The sequence below is a fragment of the Montipora foliosa genome, chromosome 2 (assembly GCF_036669935.1).
Source record: "Montipora foliosa isolate CH-2021 chromosome 2, ASM3666993v2, whole genome shotgun sequence".
Classification (NCBI taxonomy): domain Eukaryota; kingdom Metazoa; phylum Cnidaria; class Anthozoa; order Scleractinia; family Acroporidae; genus Montipora; species Montipora foliosa.
In genome coordinates this window covers 65,805,288-65,822,787 of record NC_090870.1, presented here as the reverse complement: position 1 = coordinate 65,822,787, position 17,500 = coordinate 65,805,288, and the positions used below count along the sequence as shown (strand labels likewise).

General features: G+C 41.1%; 1 protein-coding gene and 1 long non-coding RNA gene across 2 annotated transcripts in view; both read right to left on the bottom strand.

The window, feature by feature from the left end:
* Positions 1–1,972: 1,972 nt before the first annotated feature.
* LOC137991081 (uncharacterized) lies at positions 1,973–4,466 on the bottom strand. Its single transcript, XR_011121612.1, has 4 exons — positions 4,310–4,466; positions 4,053–4,149; positions 3,602–3,640; positions 1,973–2,902 (listed from the first exon to the last, which is right to left on the bottom strand). It is a non-coding gene; the product is annotated as an uncharacterized lncRNA (long non-coding RNA).
* An 8,882-nt stretch (positions 4,467–13,348) lies between these two features.
* Positions 13,349–17,500, bottom strand: part of LOC137986256 (toll-like receptor 1) — a 29,868-nt gene continuing 25,716 nt past the window's right edge. Inside the window, exons 5-7 of the mRNA XM_068833489.1 lie at positions 17,190–17,240; positions 14,835–14,990; positions 13,349–14,710 (exon numbers count right to left, since the gene is read on the bottom strand). Coding sequence (XP_068689590.1) covers positions 14,262–14,710; positions 14,835–14,985 — 600 coding nt within the window. The 5' untranslated portion in view covers positions 14,986–14,990; positions 17,190–17,240 and the 3' untranslated portion in view covers positions 13,349–14,261. The remainder of the gene's footprint in view (positions 14,711–14,834; positions 14,991–17,189; positions 17,241–17,500) is intronic.

Genomic DNA, 17,500 nt, shown 5'->3' with positions numbered 1-17,500 from the left:
CGCTTGCGAATTGCACTTAACGACAAAATATCTTGTCCCCAATAAACTATGATAATGTAGCTGTAATCAGAAGCACCGCGTAAGAACAAATCCCGATGGATGTCTACGATAACGAATGATTTAACGAAGGAAAAACGCACCAATGGAGAAATGGAAGTTTCATATCATACGAAACCTCCGTGCCTGCGCGCGGTGCATCTCGGTAGACAGAGAGTCTTTGAGTGCTTACCATCTAGCCAAGAAATCGGGAAATTTCGGTTTGAAGTCAAATGGAAAGGCAATTTTCCGGAAAATCTTTTCGGAAATTGTGGACAACCTCCAGAGATAGTCCTCTTTTTCCGTTCGGACGGAATTCGGGAAATGCTCTTACCATTTGCGAGAATCCTTCCGTTTCCAGGCCCTTTCTCACAAGATCGAGTAAAATATGCGGGATGGAATGCTGTGTAGTAAATGGTAAGCGTCATTGTCATCCGGTTGGTCATTAAATTCGGAAAATCGCTTACCTTTATGCAACGATCATTCCATCCGGATTATTTGGGTAAATGGTAAGCACCCTTTAAGTCTGTAAATGGTTCAAGTTTTCAAGTGCAAAAGAAAAGGCAAGGGAGGCCCTTCATGGGAAAGCAGCGAAATTCAAGAAAATGTCAAAAGTGGCGAAAAAGGCAGTTTTATCAAAAGGGCGACAATTTGGTGGAAATCAAATTCAAATGCAGGGAAGGAACAACAGCCCTTAAAAAATGGCGAAATTGGGTAAAATGGCAGTCGCCAACAACTCGCACTGGAAAACTTGGACCATTTCCAGACTTCGCAAATGTTAGTCAAGTCTGTAAAATGTATTCATTCCCTTTGTAAATTGCAATGCGCGCATTTACAGACATTTTGTAAACCCTATAAAATGTCTGTAGGTTTCACCGCATTTAACGCGTCTTCACTGGGTGAAACGTTTTTGAAATCTCTATATTTGCCTTGTAAATTTTAAGAAAATTTACAGACCATAACACACGTTAAAATCCTTGTAAAATCTCAACATATTCGTTGTAAAAAAACTCAAGGAAAAAAAATCTCTGTAAAATGGAGAACATAAAATGTTCATAATATCTTCGTACAAATTGAAACAAAATAGCGACAAAAAATGTTAATGAAATGTGCACGAATGTAGTGGAAATAATGTTAATCAAAAGGGCATGTAAGGTTTGTAAAATATACGCCAAGAACCACATGAAATCTTCGCAAAATGTTCATATTTTCTCTGTAAAGGAGCAAGAGAAGCAAACCAGGATGGAAACGCCAGAACACAAAAATGTCCATAAAAAGGGAACCAACCCTGGACCACAAAATGTTTGCAAAATGTCCATAAATAAAGTACACACAATGTCTTCAAAGTGCATGTAATTTATTTCAAAACAGTCCGTAAAAATATCAACATTTTCTTGCTAAAAGAGCCTCAGTGGCTTTGAATTTTCAGGACTGATCTATCCTTGCAAACTTCTGTCGGCATAATCAACAAATGGAGTTACTTATTGTTTTAATGACTGTTTACTTAATCACAATCATGAAGGTCATTCTAAAAAAGGGGGTTAAAACAGATCTAAAAAACATTAGAAAACTAAATTTTCGGCCGCCATCTGCGACCTTCTTCAGAGAAAATATACTAGCAAGTTACGGCAAGCAAATATATAGAAAAAATTATGTCATTGTTCGTTGCTCCTAAGGGAGGAAACCAGTGCCGCGTAAACCCTGGGGAATGGTGCTCTTTCGTTGACAGACTTTTTGTCGAGGAACGAATGCAACGACTCTAGAAAAAGCCTTTTGTTCTTGGTTTTTACGTCTGTTTCCAAAATGCTTGCATAATTTGGGTGTATGTCGTGGCCAATGGTTTCGGCATGCTGTTTTACCGCAGAGCCGATATTCCCATTAGTTCCAGGTTTGTGCTTAGCCCCACCCCCACCCCCCCCTTCCCCTCCCGAGACTTCCCACTTCATTTACTCTCTCCAACATATGTAAAAGGGCACGTTCTGCAGCTCACTTTGTATACAATTCCTTTCAAATGTTCTTTTGTTCTCATAATTTGGGTGTATGTCGTGGCCAGTGGTTTCGGCATGCTGATTTACCGCAGAGCTGATATTCCCATTAGTTCCAGGTTTGTGCATCGTTCCGGGCGCTCGGCGTTAGCATACGCCCTGCTGCTTCGACGAAGTTAATTTTCTGTGTTTCAATCCACCCTGGTTTGTTTTTGAAACGCCCTCACTGTAAAAAAAAAATACTCCCTACCTTCGGAATCAGTGTGGAATGAAAAGTTAGTGCTGGACAATTTCCTATGCTCGTCCCCGGCCCTCATACCAAAATTCAATCCGCGCTCATGCTTGTCCACCGCTTGGGAAAGCACTTCGTCGAGGTCATCAATGACCACTTCAAACAAACGTTTGGTAGAATTGTCCATTTTGAAAAAATGCACGAAGAGCGCTCAGGCAAGAAAAGCTGTTGTACTTTTTGGCAAACATATTTATCTAGTTTCGTTTTGGCATCAGCGTGCTTGCAAAATCCTTGCGGGATTAGAATAGTCTTAAGGGAACTAGCAAGAAAATATTTTACAGCAGTTCGTTAGCTTGTTTGTTCGAAAACAATGAAAAGGAGCATTAAAACGGATAACGCCCTCGCCCCTCGGCCTTCTTAAAAATAATGACCTCGCGCTTCGCGCTCGGTCATTATTTTTAAGAAGGCCTCGGGGCTCGGGCATTATCCTTTACATAATTTAACTGATTGCTTAGTACAGGTGGTCAGGTTTTTCGTAGATTGGCCACGAGAGAAGTTCTTGCTTTTATTGTCAATTGTCTAGGGATCAGTAATTTTGTTGGCTTTCAAATAAAAGAAGTCCCATGATGATTGCCATGTTTGTGGGTATCTGAAAGAAAACAAGAACAAAGAAACAAAATTAGAAAAAAATGATGCCTTCCTGTAATCGCTATCCATCTTTTGAACAACTGGGGCCAGGTGTTCAAGGTTTTCAGGTTGTTCCCTAAAAATGGTGCAATTTACATTGATTAGTTTCTTCATTCATTTTATTTGCCATTAACCACATAAAAGTAAAGAAAAAAACAAACAAGCAAAAACACAATACACTAGAAATTTGTAATAACTTAAAGACGATAAACTAAAAATGTTTAAGGTGGTAATGACAAGGAAACCTATATAGAAGCCGGGGGCTTATGAGCTATAGACTTCCTGACAAGATAGGGTACATCACACAAATTATGGGGACAGGATAAAATATAGAATGTATTATTTTAAAAACAAAAGAAAAAGAAAAGAAGAGGAAAGAAGAAGTATATAGCTCAACAAAAAGTATATATGACTAAGAAAGAAGGAATTTTTTAAGTCTTTTGGCAAACAAACGGATGCTTTCACTGTTTTGAATTTCAGGACTTAACGAGTTGAAAAACATAGGTCCTTGAAACCGAATGGGAAGTTTCGGATATTAGTTCGGCAGGGAGGTATGTAAAAAAGGTTCCAATTTCTAGTATAATGAGAATGTAACTGGCTTGCAAGAGTAAACATATTACGAAAATAATTAGGAAGTAAACAATAACAATAACATTATTACATTTTCTTTAATTCACAACTCTGACTTGTCAACTTAAATCTGAAAAGACAAAATTAATGATAAACCATGCTTTATTAGTAATGTTTCTCCTCCAGTATAAACATATGCAATGCATTATAAGCGCAGTCTACCTGAATATCCACCCTGCACCTCTAAAATTACATAAGCAAAATTAAGCTTCTTTGACAATAAGCTACTTTGATAAAGCCAAATATCTGTCAGGGTTACTAGTTTCAAACTACTTTAGAATATTCTTACAAGTACATGTATTGCCTGCCTTTCAAGATGTTTTAGGTTGATTTCAAAACAATCACAAAAACAAAAACAAAGGACCAAACCTCCTGAGTATTATCTCATATCTGCATTGGCAAAACAAGATGTACAAACGAAAAGGGTCTATTCATGTTTAAACTTAATCTTTAATATAATGTAAGAAAGATTTAACACTTACTTTGTCGTCTTCCACAATTTAATATTTTGATTAAATAAGAAAGACTGTGCTTTCGCAAAAACTCCCTTGCGTCCATATTTCTTCTTTCTTAGCCGACCTGAAAATAACAAAACAAGATAACTTCGTTAAGCGAGCAAGTTCATCGGTCTCGCAACAACTTTCATAAAATATTAGAGTTCACCATATAAAGCCAGTCGAGCAGCGTGACACAGATTTTTTGGAATAATTCGATACTAAATATAAACAAAGACTCTTACCTAAGTTTTATTGTCGCAAATAAGCTGGAAATACGAATGAACGCGAACAGAGATTCAACCTTAGGCTCGATCCAAACGATGCTCCGCTCATGTGCCGAACCTAACTCAATAAAGTTCGACCAAAGGTGCGGCTACACGAGCTTTTTTTTGCTCGCGCCGGTGATGCAATTTTTTCAAATTTTGTCGTGTCGCCAGCGTGCGATGAAAATCGTAAGCGTAGCCACCCTTGAACTGGTGACGCAAAAGCAGAAAAAGTCGTTGAAAAAAAATCGGCAGTTCAAGGGTGGCTACACTTGCGATTTTCATCGCGCGCTGTCGACGCGACAAAATTTGAAAAAATCGCATCACCGTCGACAGCAAAAAAGCGCTCGTGTAGCCGCCGCTTAAAGAGCGACTTTGCAGCGACGGCTGATTCATACGCCGTACCTGGGTCGAACCAAACGTTAACTAAAATCCATACAATGGTAAAGGGGAGGCAGTGTGGCCAAGTGGTTAGGCGTTTGCCTTGAAATCCTGAGATCCGGGTTCAAGACCCGCTCTGACCACTCGTTGAATTTGATCCTGGTAGTCCCTGGTTCAACTTCCCAGCTGCACTGGTTTCCCTCCGGCCAGTTGGGATTCATAATAGTTGTTGTTGTTGTTGTTGTTATTCTGATCCGCCGTTTCGTTGTGTTTCATTGGCACGGAAAGCCCGTATGGGGAGCGGTCAATAAAGTACGTATATGTATGTATATTTTGTATCCAAGTAAAACTTCGGAGTGTATTGTGGTAAGATTATAAATTATCACAATTTATGCGTTAGGTTCGACACATGACAAGAGCGCCGTGTGAATCAGCCGCCACTCCAACGTCGCATAGTGCGACAGACCCTGCCGAACTTAACGTTGTTGGCCCCTCTAAACCTAACCTGCCGACCCAAACTGATTCAAACGCCGCTCTTTTGTCGCTCTTAACTCATCAAGTTAGATTCGGCGCATGAATGGAGCGGCGTTTGGAAATGTGTTTATGTTCGGCATTTGCATTTATGACTGCAGTTTGATCCTCTAGGGATTTTACGCCACATCTCGGTATTTAAGCCTTGTCGCCTCTCGCGTTAGTCACTCGACACAGCCAGTTTTACCGATCGCACCTTGCCGAGCTTAATTTTGTAGTATGGGAGACGAGCCTGTTACAAAGCAAGATCTTGATAGTTTCAAAGATTTCGTTGTTAATCAGCTCGCCCTTCACAAATCAGTTATTTCGTCTGAGGTACAGAAATCGCAAGAGGTTGCCTCAGCCGCCCTTTCTGCTTCTAGTTCTTTGAAGGAACAGCCAGAGATCAAGTTTAATCACACCGGCAACGAACGTAATTTCAAATTTAACGGTCAAGTGTTAGCCAAGCTTGTTTCACTTAAGGATCATTTGACCGATCTACATTCCGAGTCTGAGGCGTTTTCGATTCTTAACGAAACCGTAGAACTATTACAGGAACGTAACCGCAAGATACGGATCGCGGATTCGTCCGAGGCCGGTTGGTTGACCGTTAAACACTACGAATCTAATCCCGTCTCGTTGAGCGAGGACGACGACAAGAGAATTCGCGCTGCGGAGAGGCAGGCTCTGAGAGATCAAGTTCGACAAAGTAAGAAGCGTAATGTTGAGGGATTTGCGGTCCGAAATCGTCAAGCTCAACCTTTCTTCTCCCCTTACTCAAGGCAGTTCAACGGGAGTCAGCGTTCTTGGCAATTTTCACAGCCATTCGCTTCCTCTTCGACAAACCAACACAGTTTCACCACTAACCGTGAATTCACCCGAGGGCCTTGTCGATACTGCGGTTCTTCAGGCCACTGGTGGAAGGAGTGCCCGGTCCGTCTCGCAAGGTTTCACTTCGGCTGCTCATCTAGCCAGCTGCCAGCTAGTTCCACAGGCGCCGTTAACCGTCCCTGAAAATTCATTTATGGCGTCTTTACAGCAGGAGGCTTCCGGCGCTCTAGGCGTTCACTATTCAGCTTCGCATTCTGGCTCGAAGGCGGGTGATGTCAACGCCCGTGTGGAGGAGGAGTTTGCTGACTTACTCTCACAAGATAAGTACTGTTTCGACTCTGAATATGAACAATGTTTGTCCTCTCGTGGTTTAGAGTATAAGCAGGGGTCAGCGCCCATAGTTTATAAGGATAGGCTCAGGAGCAAGGTTGATTTTTGGGTTAGCATCGGTTCCTCCCCTTGGGTTCTTTATATCATCCGTTTCGGGTATCGCATTCCTTTTATTTCATGGCCTCCTAGAGCTTTTTTCTGTAACAATAGGTCTGCCTTAGATCACGCCAGTTTTGTTGACAGTGCTATTTCTGATCTGCTTCTTGTGGGTTCTGTTATTGAAGTTTTTACGCCTCCCACGGTTGTCAATCCTTTAACGGTATCCGTTAGTTCTGTGAGAAAGTGCCGGCTTATTCTCGACCTCCGTCACGTCAATAAGTTTATTCCCAAGGTTAAGTTTAAAATGGAGGATAGTAGGACTTTTCTTAATTACGTACACTCGCCAGGTTATATGTTTAAATTCGATATGAAGTCTGGGTATCAACACGTAAGCATTCATGAGGAATCTCAAACATTTTTAGGCTTTCAGTGGCCCCTCGGTAGCTCTGTAGAGCCCAGGCTTTTTGTTTTCGCCGTGCTCCCGTTCGGTCTCTCGTCAGCGCCTTACGTGTTCACAAAGGTTTTTAGGCCGTTAGTTAAGTATTGGCGCTCCCGGGGCATACCCTTGGTCTTGTATTTAGACGACGGCGCCGGATCCCTCCATGATTTTTCGGTAGCTCAGAGTACTGCTTCTGCTGTTAGATCCGATTTGGCCAATGCGGGCGTGGTCGCCAATGAGGAGAAATCTATTTGGGTTCCTACCCAGGTTTTAGAATGGTTGGGCTTTGTCTGGGATCTTTCGCGTGCCGCATATTTATTCCTCACCGCCGCACTGTCAAGTTGCTTAGGGCACTCCTATCACTAAAATCTGGGTCTCGCTCCGTTACCCCACGCGCGGTTGCCTAAGTTACAGGGCAAATTATTTCCCTCACCCCGGGTTTTGGCAACATTACACTCCTTATGTCCAGATTCCTCCAGTCATACGTCAAACTTCACAGCGGGTGGGATTGTCCTTTGGATTTTAGGTCCTATCAGTTTTTCTCCGAATGCCTTCAGGAAATTGATTTCTGGCTTTCTAACTGTGCCAGGCTCAATGGGAGGTCTCTCACCAGATACTCTCGTGTTTTCCGACGCCAGCAGTTTCGCCTGCGGTGGGTGTGCCTTCCGCGTTGATAGCGAGGAGTTCGATCTTTTCTTTCAAGCGTTTTCCTCTTTGGAGTCCGGTTTAGATAGTAACGCCAGGGAATTGTTAGCCATTCTTTACGGCCTGAAATCGTTTCGGGCTTCCCTTACGGGTAAAGTGGTCAAGGTCTTTACGGATAGTAGGAACGCGGCGTCTATTTCCGCCAAGGGCAGCAACAGCCTTCGTTTGCATGCTTTAGCTCTCGACATTTTCGCCTATTGTGCCGCACATGATATTTCACTTGAAGTTGAGTGGATCCCACGCTCACTCAACTCTTACGCGGATTCGGTCAGCCGCTTTGTTGATTATGATGATTGGGCTGTTTCCACTATTTTCTTCCAACATGTTAGCAGTATTTTTGGTCTTTTTGACGTCGACCGTTTCGCATCCTCTCTTTCCGCTAAGTGCGAGCGTTTTTATTCTAAGTTCTGGTGTCCCGGTTGCGAAGGCGTGGACGCTTTTAGTGCCAGTTGGGGCGGTGTTAACAACTATTTGGTTCCTCCAATCTTTCTTGTCGCGCGTACGTTAGCGCATTTGGAAACGTCTCGCACGCACGGTACGCTTATCGCCCCCAAATGGCCTTCTGCTAGTTTTTGGCCTTACCACTTTCCTCTAGGTCACCCTCGGGATTCAGTTTCCCGAATCATAGAATTTTCTGACCCGTCAGGTATTTTTGACGATTCCCACTTGGGGTTCCCTACTAATGTTAGCTCTTGCGGTTTTCGCGCTCCTGTACTTGTTATTTATTTCGACGCCAGCTCGCGTGTTTAGAGCCGTTATTCAAGCATTGGTACTTTATTGCAGAGCTTTTCGCGCTTTTCCATGTAGGGCTTTTAGCCGTTCACGGACGGCTCTCGTTGCATTATAGCGGTTCACCTACGCTGTGTAGCGCTTTGTAGCGGTTCGTGTGTGTCCCTTGTCGCTGTATAGCGGTTCACGTACGATATTTAGCGCTTTATAGAGCGTGTCCTTTTTCGGCTTATTCCAGTTCGTTTTTTTATAGTTTTTGACAGGCTAGTGCTTTATTGACGGTCGCTCTAGAGCATGTTTGATTATCTTTTGTAAACGTATGGCCTTTGTTGGCAACGTTGTACGGATTTTAGGGGTTTTTGTTTTCTCTGTATATTGCTGTGATTGCCTATACTTAGGATGTACGCGTTATTGGCTGTCCACGTTTAATAAATTGCAATCGGTATTCCACGTCTACCATTTTTTCCTCATTTCTCTTATGCCTTATTTTTTCCTTTATTTGTTTACAAGTTCCAGGGTATCACCCGTTCACCATCCGGCTTTGGAGAGCCTGCGTACGCACATTCCAGCGGTTCTTGCCCACAGCAAGGCTCCTACCACGTTCAAGACCTACCACGGTTGTTTCAAACGTTGGAAATCTTGGGCTAGTGGTTTCCCAGAAGTTATTTACTTCCCGGCTCAAGAGGAGCACGTAGCCTTGTATTTAATTTCGTTAGTTCAATCAGGGTCTTCATATTCCTCCATTCAGCAGGCGTTCTACAGTATGAGCTTTTTTCATAATGCTTGCGGGGTCTCGAATCCTTGTAAATCAGCTTTTCTTCTGGCTATTCTAGAAGGTTGTAAGCGCGTTGCTTCGAAACCGTCTAAGTTGAATAGGGTACCCATTTTGCCTGAGCATTTGGTCGCGTTAGTTAATAGATTTGCTACGCCCTCAGCATCCCTCGGGGATATCAGAAACGTTTTTTTTTGTTTGCTTGCTTTTGCTGGTTTTTTGCGCTTTGACGAGTTAAGTCGTCTTAGGTGGTCTCACATTTCTTTCTTTCAAGATCATATTGAGCTCTACGTTTCCAAAAGCAAAGTTGATCAATTGGGTAAAGGGTGTACTTTGGTTATCGCTAGTACTGGTACCCCCACATGCCCCTGCGCTATGCTGCTCCGTTTGTCTTTCAAAACCTTAGTTCTTCCTCTTCCAAGGGTTATTCCCTTCGTTCCGGTACGAGTTTGTCTTACACCAGAGCGAGGGAAGTCGTTTTGGCTAAGTTTCGGGCCATCGGTGTTGATACGTCGGTATAGGTTTGCACTCGCTTAGGATAGGGGGCGCTTCGGCTGCGCCTAATAGCGGAGTTCCCGATCACGTTATTAAAAACCACGGCAGGGGGAAATCTGACTCTTCCAAGGAATTATATTGCCGTGAAAATCTCCGACGACAGCTTCTGGCTACTTCGCGCATAGGTCTCTGAGTTACGGGCGCTCGCTCTCGTTCTTTGTTTTTCTCGACACAACTGGTCGTGTCCTTCCTATTTCAACGTGTTGTTGCCTTTCTGCTGATTAGAACTTAAACGTTTTCTCTGTGGCGGAACGCAGTGACATAGCATAGTCACTCGACACAGCCAGTTTTACCGCTCGCACCTTGCCGAGCTTAATTTTTCCTAGTATGCTGTTTACGTTTAGTCTCGTATTTTACAGTGATGTAATTCATTTTTTCTCCGCCACTACTTTATTTCTTGTATGTTAGCTTTTTCTCGTCCCCAATAAACACAACTGGTCGTGTCCTTCCTTTTCAACGTGTTGTTGCCTTTCTGCTGATTAGAACTTAAACGTCTTCTCTGCGGCGGAACGCAGTGACATAGCAGAGAACGGGCCTTAGCCGCCTGAGAAAGCCAGTGGAAATTCAAAAAGAACGGGCATACGTCACAATGGGCGCACTTGGTCGTGGAGCATCATGGTATACATACGTCATCACTAATTCGCAAACTCGTTCCGTGAACGAGGTTGTCGTCCCATCTGGACGCGAAACGCGGAAATGTCTTCAGAAGCCTTCTTTTTCTGTGATAGATGTCTCGGCGGAGTTCGTTGCCATCGAACGACAATACAGCGACACTTTGAAAGGCGGAATGCTGTAAGTAGTAGTTTAGATGGTAGTGATGCTACAATACCTTCGCAACTCCGACCACCGAAAGCGAATGTGGAACCGAAAGGGGAAGTTGTAATGTCAACTTGAGAGACGAGACATCTGAAGAAACAGGTGATATCCAATATCCGGTTTTCTTCAAGGCCCTTTTTCCAACGAGCACATAGTCTTTTAAAGAGCTCTAAGCAACGTAGGGCGGCAACGACAACGACAAAAAATGTAGGTTTAATGAGTAAAATCAATCGCTCTGCTTTTGCGTTTTACATTTTTGTACATTTCTTTGCCGTCCTCTCCAAAACAACAACGTGAAATGATTACATTTTGGGTGTGAACGTGAGCGCATAACGACAAATGTTTATTTATTTTCACTTGCTTTGATGTCGTTCATAGTAATTTAGTTTTTGGACAGTTTGCCAGCACTTGGCACCATTTACACAAATGGGAACAATCGTGAAAGCGTCCTTGGACAGTTCGCCAGCACTTTTTAAGCTACACAAATGGAAAAAAATTCGCAAAAGCACTACAGAAAGAGAAGTTATATTTTGAAATGACTAACCCAGTTAACGGACCAAAAAGATATCATAGGTAACGAGAATCTGCTTTAATTTTCTGGAATGCCCTGCAGGTGTCAATTTGCAGAGAGTTTACAAAGCCCCTGTTGTGTCAATTAACAGAGATCTTATGATTCCCTGCTTGCGTCAATTTACAGAGATTTTACAATGCCCCGGTTGTGTCAATTTACAGAGATTTTATGATGTTCCGCTGGTGTCAATTTACAGAGATTTTACAATGCCCCCCTCGCGTCAACTTACAGAAATTTTACAATGCCCCGCTTGTGTCAATTTACAGAGATTGTACGATGCCCCGTTTGTGTCAATTTACAGACATCTTATGATGCCCCGCTTGCGCCAATTTACAGAGATTTTACAATGCCCCACTTGCGTCAATTTACAGAGATTTTACAATGCCCCGGTTGTGTCAATTTATAGAGATTTTATGATGCCTAGCTTGTGTCAATTTACAGAGATTTTACAATGCCCCGCTCGCGTCAATTTACAGAGATTTGCGATGCCCTGCGTGTGTCAATTTGCGGAGATTTTATAGGATAAAATAACCGTTGAAAATATTGGTAAAGGTCCAATTTACAAATATTCTTCTGAGATTTTGACAAGTCTGTAAATTTTTGAGTTTTTCTTCTTACTGCAGCAGTTAAAATTTATAATCATTTCATATACATTCTAGAAATGAACATATCGCAAAACCTGTAAAAAATGTCTGCAAAAAAAGATTCTACAGACATTTCGTATTCCACTGTGCAAAAGTAGGTAAGATTTGAGATCTTATAAAGTCTGTAAACTTAGAATTTACAAACATTTCACGAACTCTGTAGATGGTCCAGTTTTTCCAGTGTCGGTTGGATAGCAAATGCAAATGAGAAGACAAGAGGGTTTCTTTGGAAAGCGGTGAAATTGGCGAAAAAGGCATCTTCCGTAATATTGCTTTGAAATTACACCAATAAAATACAAAATCTGTACATGACAAAGAATGTGTGATCCTCAGTTTGTATGCGGAATAGCAATGTTTGGGAATCTGCACAAAAATTCAACGATAACTTTATCATACCACAGAATATGTTGCTTGCAATCAAAACTGTTCAAACTTTTTCAATGAAAGAGTTTGTATCTGAAGGAAAAGAATTTCAAAACCCCTTTTTTTTGTTGTGGAATTTCCCGGACGTCGCCATCTTGAATAACTGTGAAGTGTAACGGTCGCCCTATTGTTTCAAAGTAAAAGCTGTTTGTGTCAGAACAACAGGATATACAACCGTTAAACGCCACAACTATTCAAAATGACGGCGCTTGGAAAATAAGCAATTCGAAAAGTCATTTTTTATACACTTTTTTGAAAAAAATTGTGGTGAAATTTAATTGCAAATATTATTTTATTCGGTTCATAGTTATTCCGTAGTTGGAGTGGAGGTTCCCTTTAAAGTCCACTATTTGAGCAACTTGCAAAATCAAATGTCGAATAAAAGGTATTCCGCAGAAGTCTTTGGCCAAATTTCAGTGCCGCCAAGACATTCGCTGCGAAAAAGGTCATGTGCGGTCCTGACGGATACGTTATCTAACCAGACAAACTGTTACAATACAATACATACTTAATTGACCGCTCCCCATAGCGGCTTTTCAGAGCGAATGAAACACAACGAAACGACGGAACAGAATAACAACAACAACAACAACAACAACTGTTAAGAATCCTAAGTGGCCGGAGGCAAACCAGTTGGCTATTTACAAGTGCAGCTGGGAAGTTGAACCAGGGACTACCAGGATCAAATTCAACGAGTGGTCAGAACGGGTCTTGAACCCGGGGTCTTCGGATCTCAAGGCAAGCGCCCTGACCACTGGGCCACATTGCCACCTAGCTGTTCTGTCACACTGTGTACTGCGGATTCAAAGAAATCTCGTTTAGCGGGAGAGATATGGAAGAAACAATCTTTGTTGAATCTTATTTTAGAAAATGCAAAAACCCTCTTTGACTTATCACCACCCGGCATTTTATCTACTTAAGACCTTGCCCGGCTGGTGGCTGCAGCGTCGTTCAAATCTGCGATACACAGTGTGCGCGAACAGAAATACGCGATACACCGTATTTGCCTTGTGAAAGGGCATTTGAATCGAATTAAAACAACAGTTTTGTAGGCTCGGTTTTTAAGAAACTGATGTCTGGGAAGTACGCCAGGTGTGATTCTGTCGCCGACGATTTCTGTAGAATGCTTTTTCCCGAAATGTGATTTTACAATTGTCTCGAATAGTGTACTCCAGGCGCACGCTACTACATGTACTTTAAAAGAAACACGTGGTAATATTTTCTTTCTCAGGAGGTCGGTTTATTTTGTAATGTGTGATTTTCCCAACAACGCGTGTCAGCCTTTACTTTACCGTGGATCGGTTTTTTGCATGATACTTTCTTCCTCCCGTTCAAAAAGGGCAGCTCGTTAAACATCAGTAAATACCACTTGCAGCAGCAGCAAGTACTGCTATGAAGAATCATAACTTTTTCAAATAACCACCCACTTCCATATTTTTGAAACTGTTATAATATTAAGGATTGCATTTTTAAAAAGCATATCTACTTTATTACATTCGTCAAGATATGTAATTGTTTCAGACTGATAACACTCGTTCTGAAAAGTAGTCAAATCCGTAATTATTGGATTAATTTCATTTCACAAACCAAAACCGTTTTTCTCTTATGCTCTTTAACAAAATTATCACAAGTCTCGGTTGCTTGAGAAATTACTACCCATGGGAATGGTTTCTCGTGCAAGCCAAATCTTGTTTAAGAACTCGTGAAAAAATGGCTTGATCTCAGTGTGAAAATGCCGTTACATAGTCCCAGCATTGGAGCTGTAGGATCCTGGTTATCGGAGCACCCGGTAAGACTTGATGCAGTTTCTTTCAAGTTTCACAATCTTGACTTGCCATATTCAATAAAAGTCCATAGAATGTTTCGCTGAATTCCACAGCCATGATAAAGTTGATCCATTAATTGCTGAGGTGAAGTGAAATGACTAACGTCACTCACGCCTTTGCTGTCGAAATTGTCTTTTCAAACCTACACGATTTTTATCGTTTCAGGCTAAGAACAAACTATTTACGTGGTCATACTCTACCGCATTTGTCGTACATTCTCAAGCTTTGTATTTACATAACAATGCACTTTTCAGGATGTTAGTATATAGTCATGACACTTTTGATTTTTCTGACAAACCCCTATAAGCTTAACTGAGGAAGGGAGGACGAGGTTCGAGACTTTAAGCAGTTTACCAGCTTGTATTCCCACGTTCTCTTATCAGTCGATTTTGTGAAGTCAATATAGCTCCTAAATCGCAGTTCTTTGGGAAGTTGACTGTTTTTGACGTCGTCAAGCTTGATAATAACCACGCTATCATCTCCCCTTTCCGCCAGACGATGAAGGGCGATGCTCAGTTCATGGCTGCAAAAGTTGCTGGTTAAAAAGCTCTTCGACACAACAGCTACAATCTTTTTACTGCTGTAGACACTGTCTGCCATGTTTTGGGTAAAAGGTACCCCTGGTACAAAATCTCGGTAGTGAATGCAACATTTAATTTTATGCTTGCTTTCCAAAGTTGGCAACAGTTTCTTTGTGACCCATTTTTCGTCCACGGTGCTGTAGATGATAAACGCATCATATTTGAAATCTGCAAAAAGAAGCCGGTAATGTAGAAACCCCTGTTTGTATTGATTGAGTTGAGGAAAGAAAGGATTTATTGCAAGGCAGCTGAAGTGATCGTATGTGCCTTAAATGAAATGAATAAAACTAACCTGGATCTAAAGGAGCAAAACCTGTTTCCTTTTTTCGTTGCTTAAGGCGCCACAGGCAAACAATTGCAACTGGTACCAACAAGAGCGAACACAAGCAAGCAACTACAGTAACTACAATTGCTGTAGTAGTAGTAGTAGGTTCTTCTGACATTTTTTCTGTGGATAAGAGAACAAAACTTTGCTAATGGCCTGAAACAAGGCTTAGTCATTAACAAACTAAAACGGTTCGTTGCTTAAGGCGCGACCGGCAAACAACTGCTCCAACAAAAGTGAACGAAAGCAAGCAACTGCAACAATTGCTGTAGTAGCGTCATCTGACATTTTTGCTGTAGATAACAAAACATTGCTAATGGCCTGAAACAAGGCTTAGTCATTAACAAACTAAAACTGCTCATGAGGCAAGCGAGGGAGTTTGGATTCTGCGTTCGCTGCATGATTATTCCCTGTATTTCATTGACTTGTTTTGTGCAAAAAAAAATTAAATTAGATTATCGCACTCGTTGAAGATAAATAACTGGCTCAGGTTTATGCTGCTGCTATTTGGATCATGTTAATTTTCATCGGTTCGGTTTCACCAAAAGGCTGAAAATACAACTATGACTAATACTTTGTGATATACTTTCCTTCGCCTTTTTGTTTTTTTTCGCCAAATTACTCGAGAGAATCAGACCCACTGCTTTAGTCATTGCCAGAGTGCCCACTGTCAATGACCTTTACTTTAAAACTACAATAGTCTCAGAATCGGCAAAAATTGTATGTATACATTTTCGCTTACTTGAACAACATCATTGCTTTTAACTTAATTTTTAACTTGATTCCAATAGTCGGTTTCACAGCTATAGCACACACCAGATTTTACAACGCCGAAAAATATTTGGGAAAGCTTTTATTCATACAACTTGAAGGCTGTTGTGCTTATGTAAGTCAGTCAGTTCAAGATAGCAGAATCTTTTAAAAATTCAATTTCTCGTTTTTAAAAAGAATTATTTAAAATGCTAAAAGAAATCACGTTCTCAGATGGTAGCCGAGCTCTTAACCGGTATCTGAAAGGTTATGGGTTCAAAATCTCGTCCGAGGGTTTCCTTTGATTATTGCTAAAGTGATGTTTTTTTAACAATGATGGTCTAAAAATCCTGACATTATTTTAAACTATTGTAATGTATTTTATTTATACTTTACTTAGCTAGGCTTTGTCCACATTTTCTTATAGCATACTGTATTCATATCGTCATGCGTTTTAGTCATGAGCTCTTGACTAGGATTTGTAGGGTCCTCATCCCACGCATTGACGTGAATAAACTGACTGATTGCCCATTATTGACAGTTTCGATGACTGTCAGCCGTCTTTATCAAAACTAAGAAGGTGAGTGTCGTCGTGGATTGCTAATTATGTTTCTTTTCTGTTATTAATCGGTAAGGCTTATTGTATATCACAACCGATATAGTAAACAAATGAACGATAAGTAATAGTTCGGCAGATGAGCTCTGGAGCTCTTACGACGCGGATTAACCTTAGCACTAAAGGATGTGGGCTTACAACTTGTACTATCTCCATGAGGAGACTATTCCATTCAAGAATGATACAAGGAAAAAAAGAAAATTTAAAGACATCAGTACGCCCAGGAAGGTGATTTTCTTGCCATGAGCGGGTAATGTTTAAGAGTAAGAGAGAGATTCACACTGAGAGATATCAGTACCTTAAAGATTCTGGAAGGCCTAAAGGGGCCTATGAAAAAAAAAAAACGCCTTTTTCTCGTTTTAAAGATCTTTCAAAATGACAAAGAGTGGTGCAGGATCAATTTTATAGTTTATTGTTGTAATGAGACACGTTCACTCGGTAAGCATTATGGGAAGCACATGCGTTTCAAGTCCGACCATTTGATTGTACTTATCTGTTTAAAATCTGAGAGATTCGGTTCATGCAGAGAGGGACTGAAAACGAAAGCGTTGCCATGACGACATCCTTATGGATGTCACTTTGTACCTTGTCTGATGTTCATTACTGGTGCCAAGTTTGAATAAAATTACTCTAATTTTGTGATTTTGTTACAGTTATTGTCTAGCTTGCGACGTCAACAAAACTTGAATATTTCTGGAACGAGAGAAGGTATTCCAAAATAGAAAACACCATTCTTCATCAATTTGAAAGATCTTTAAAATAAGCAAAACATATTTTTTACTTCATAGGCGCTTAACATAAAGTTAATTATGACCTTAAATAGAGAAAATGACACTTAATAAACTCACTGCGCTCTTTGTTTTTTTTATGTTATTACATCTTACTGTGTTATTAATATTTAAATCGTCAAGAAGTAATACTTTCACATCGAGAGAAAACCCCTCATAATTACTAACCTGAGGTGATAGGGACCGTGGTTTTATTTGGCGATCTTGTAATAGTAGTACCTGGAGAACAAAACAAAAATGCATCTGTAAGTATTAAAAAATTAAAACAGGACAAGCAACTCGAAGGCAACACATTTATTGTCTGAATCACAACACAACCCATTGTGATCTCTTTTCGGAGGCATACCATTATAGTGGGGTCCAATCGCCAATGTTTCAATAAATCATCTTCCTACGATACCATTACCATTACATCACCATTATTACTCTCATCATTAAAATTGTCCAATGTGATGCCGCAGCAAGTACAAGAAGATAGG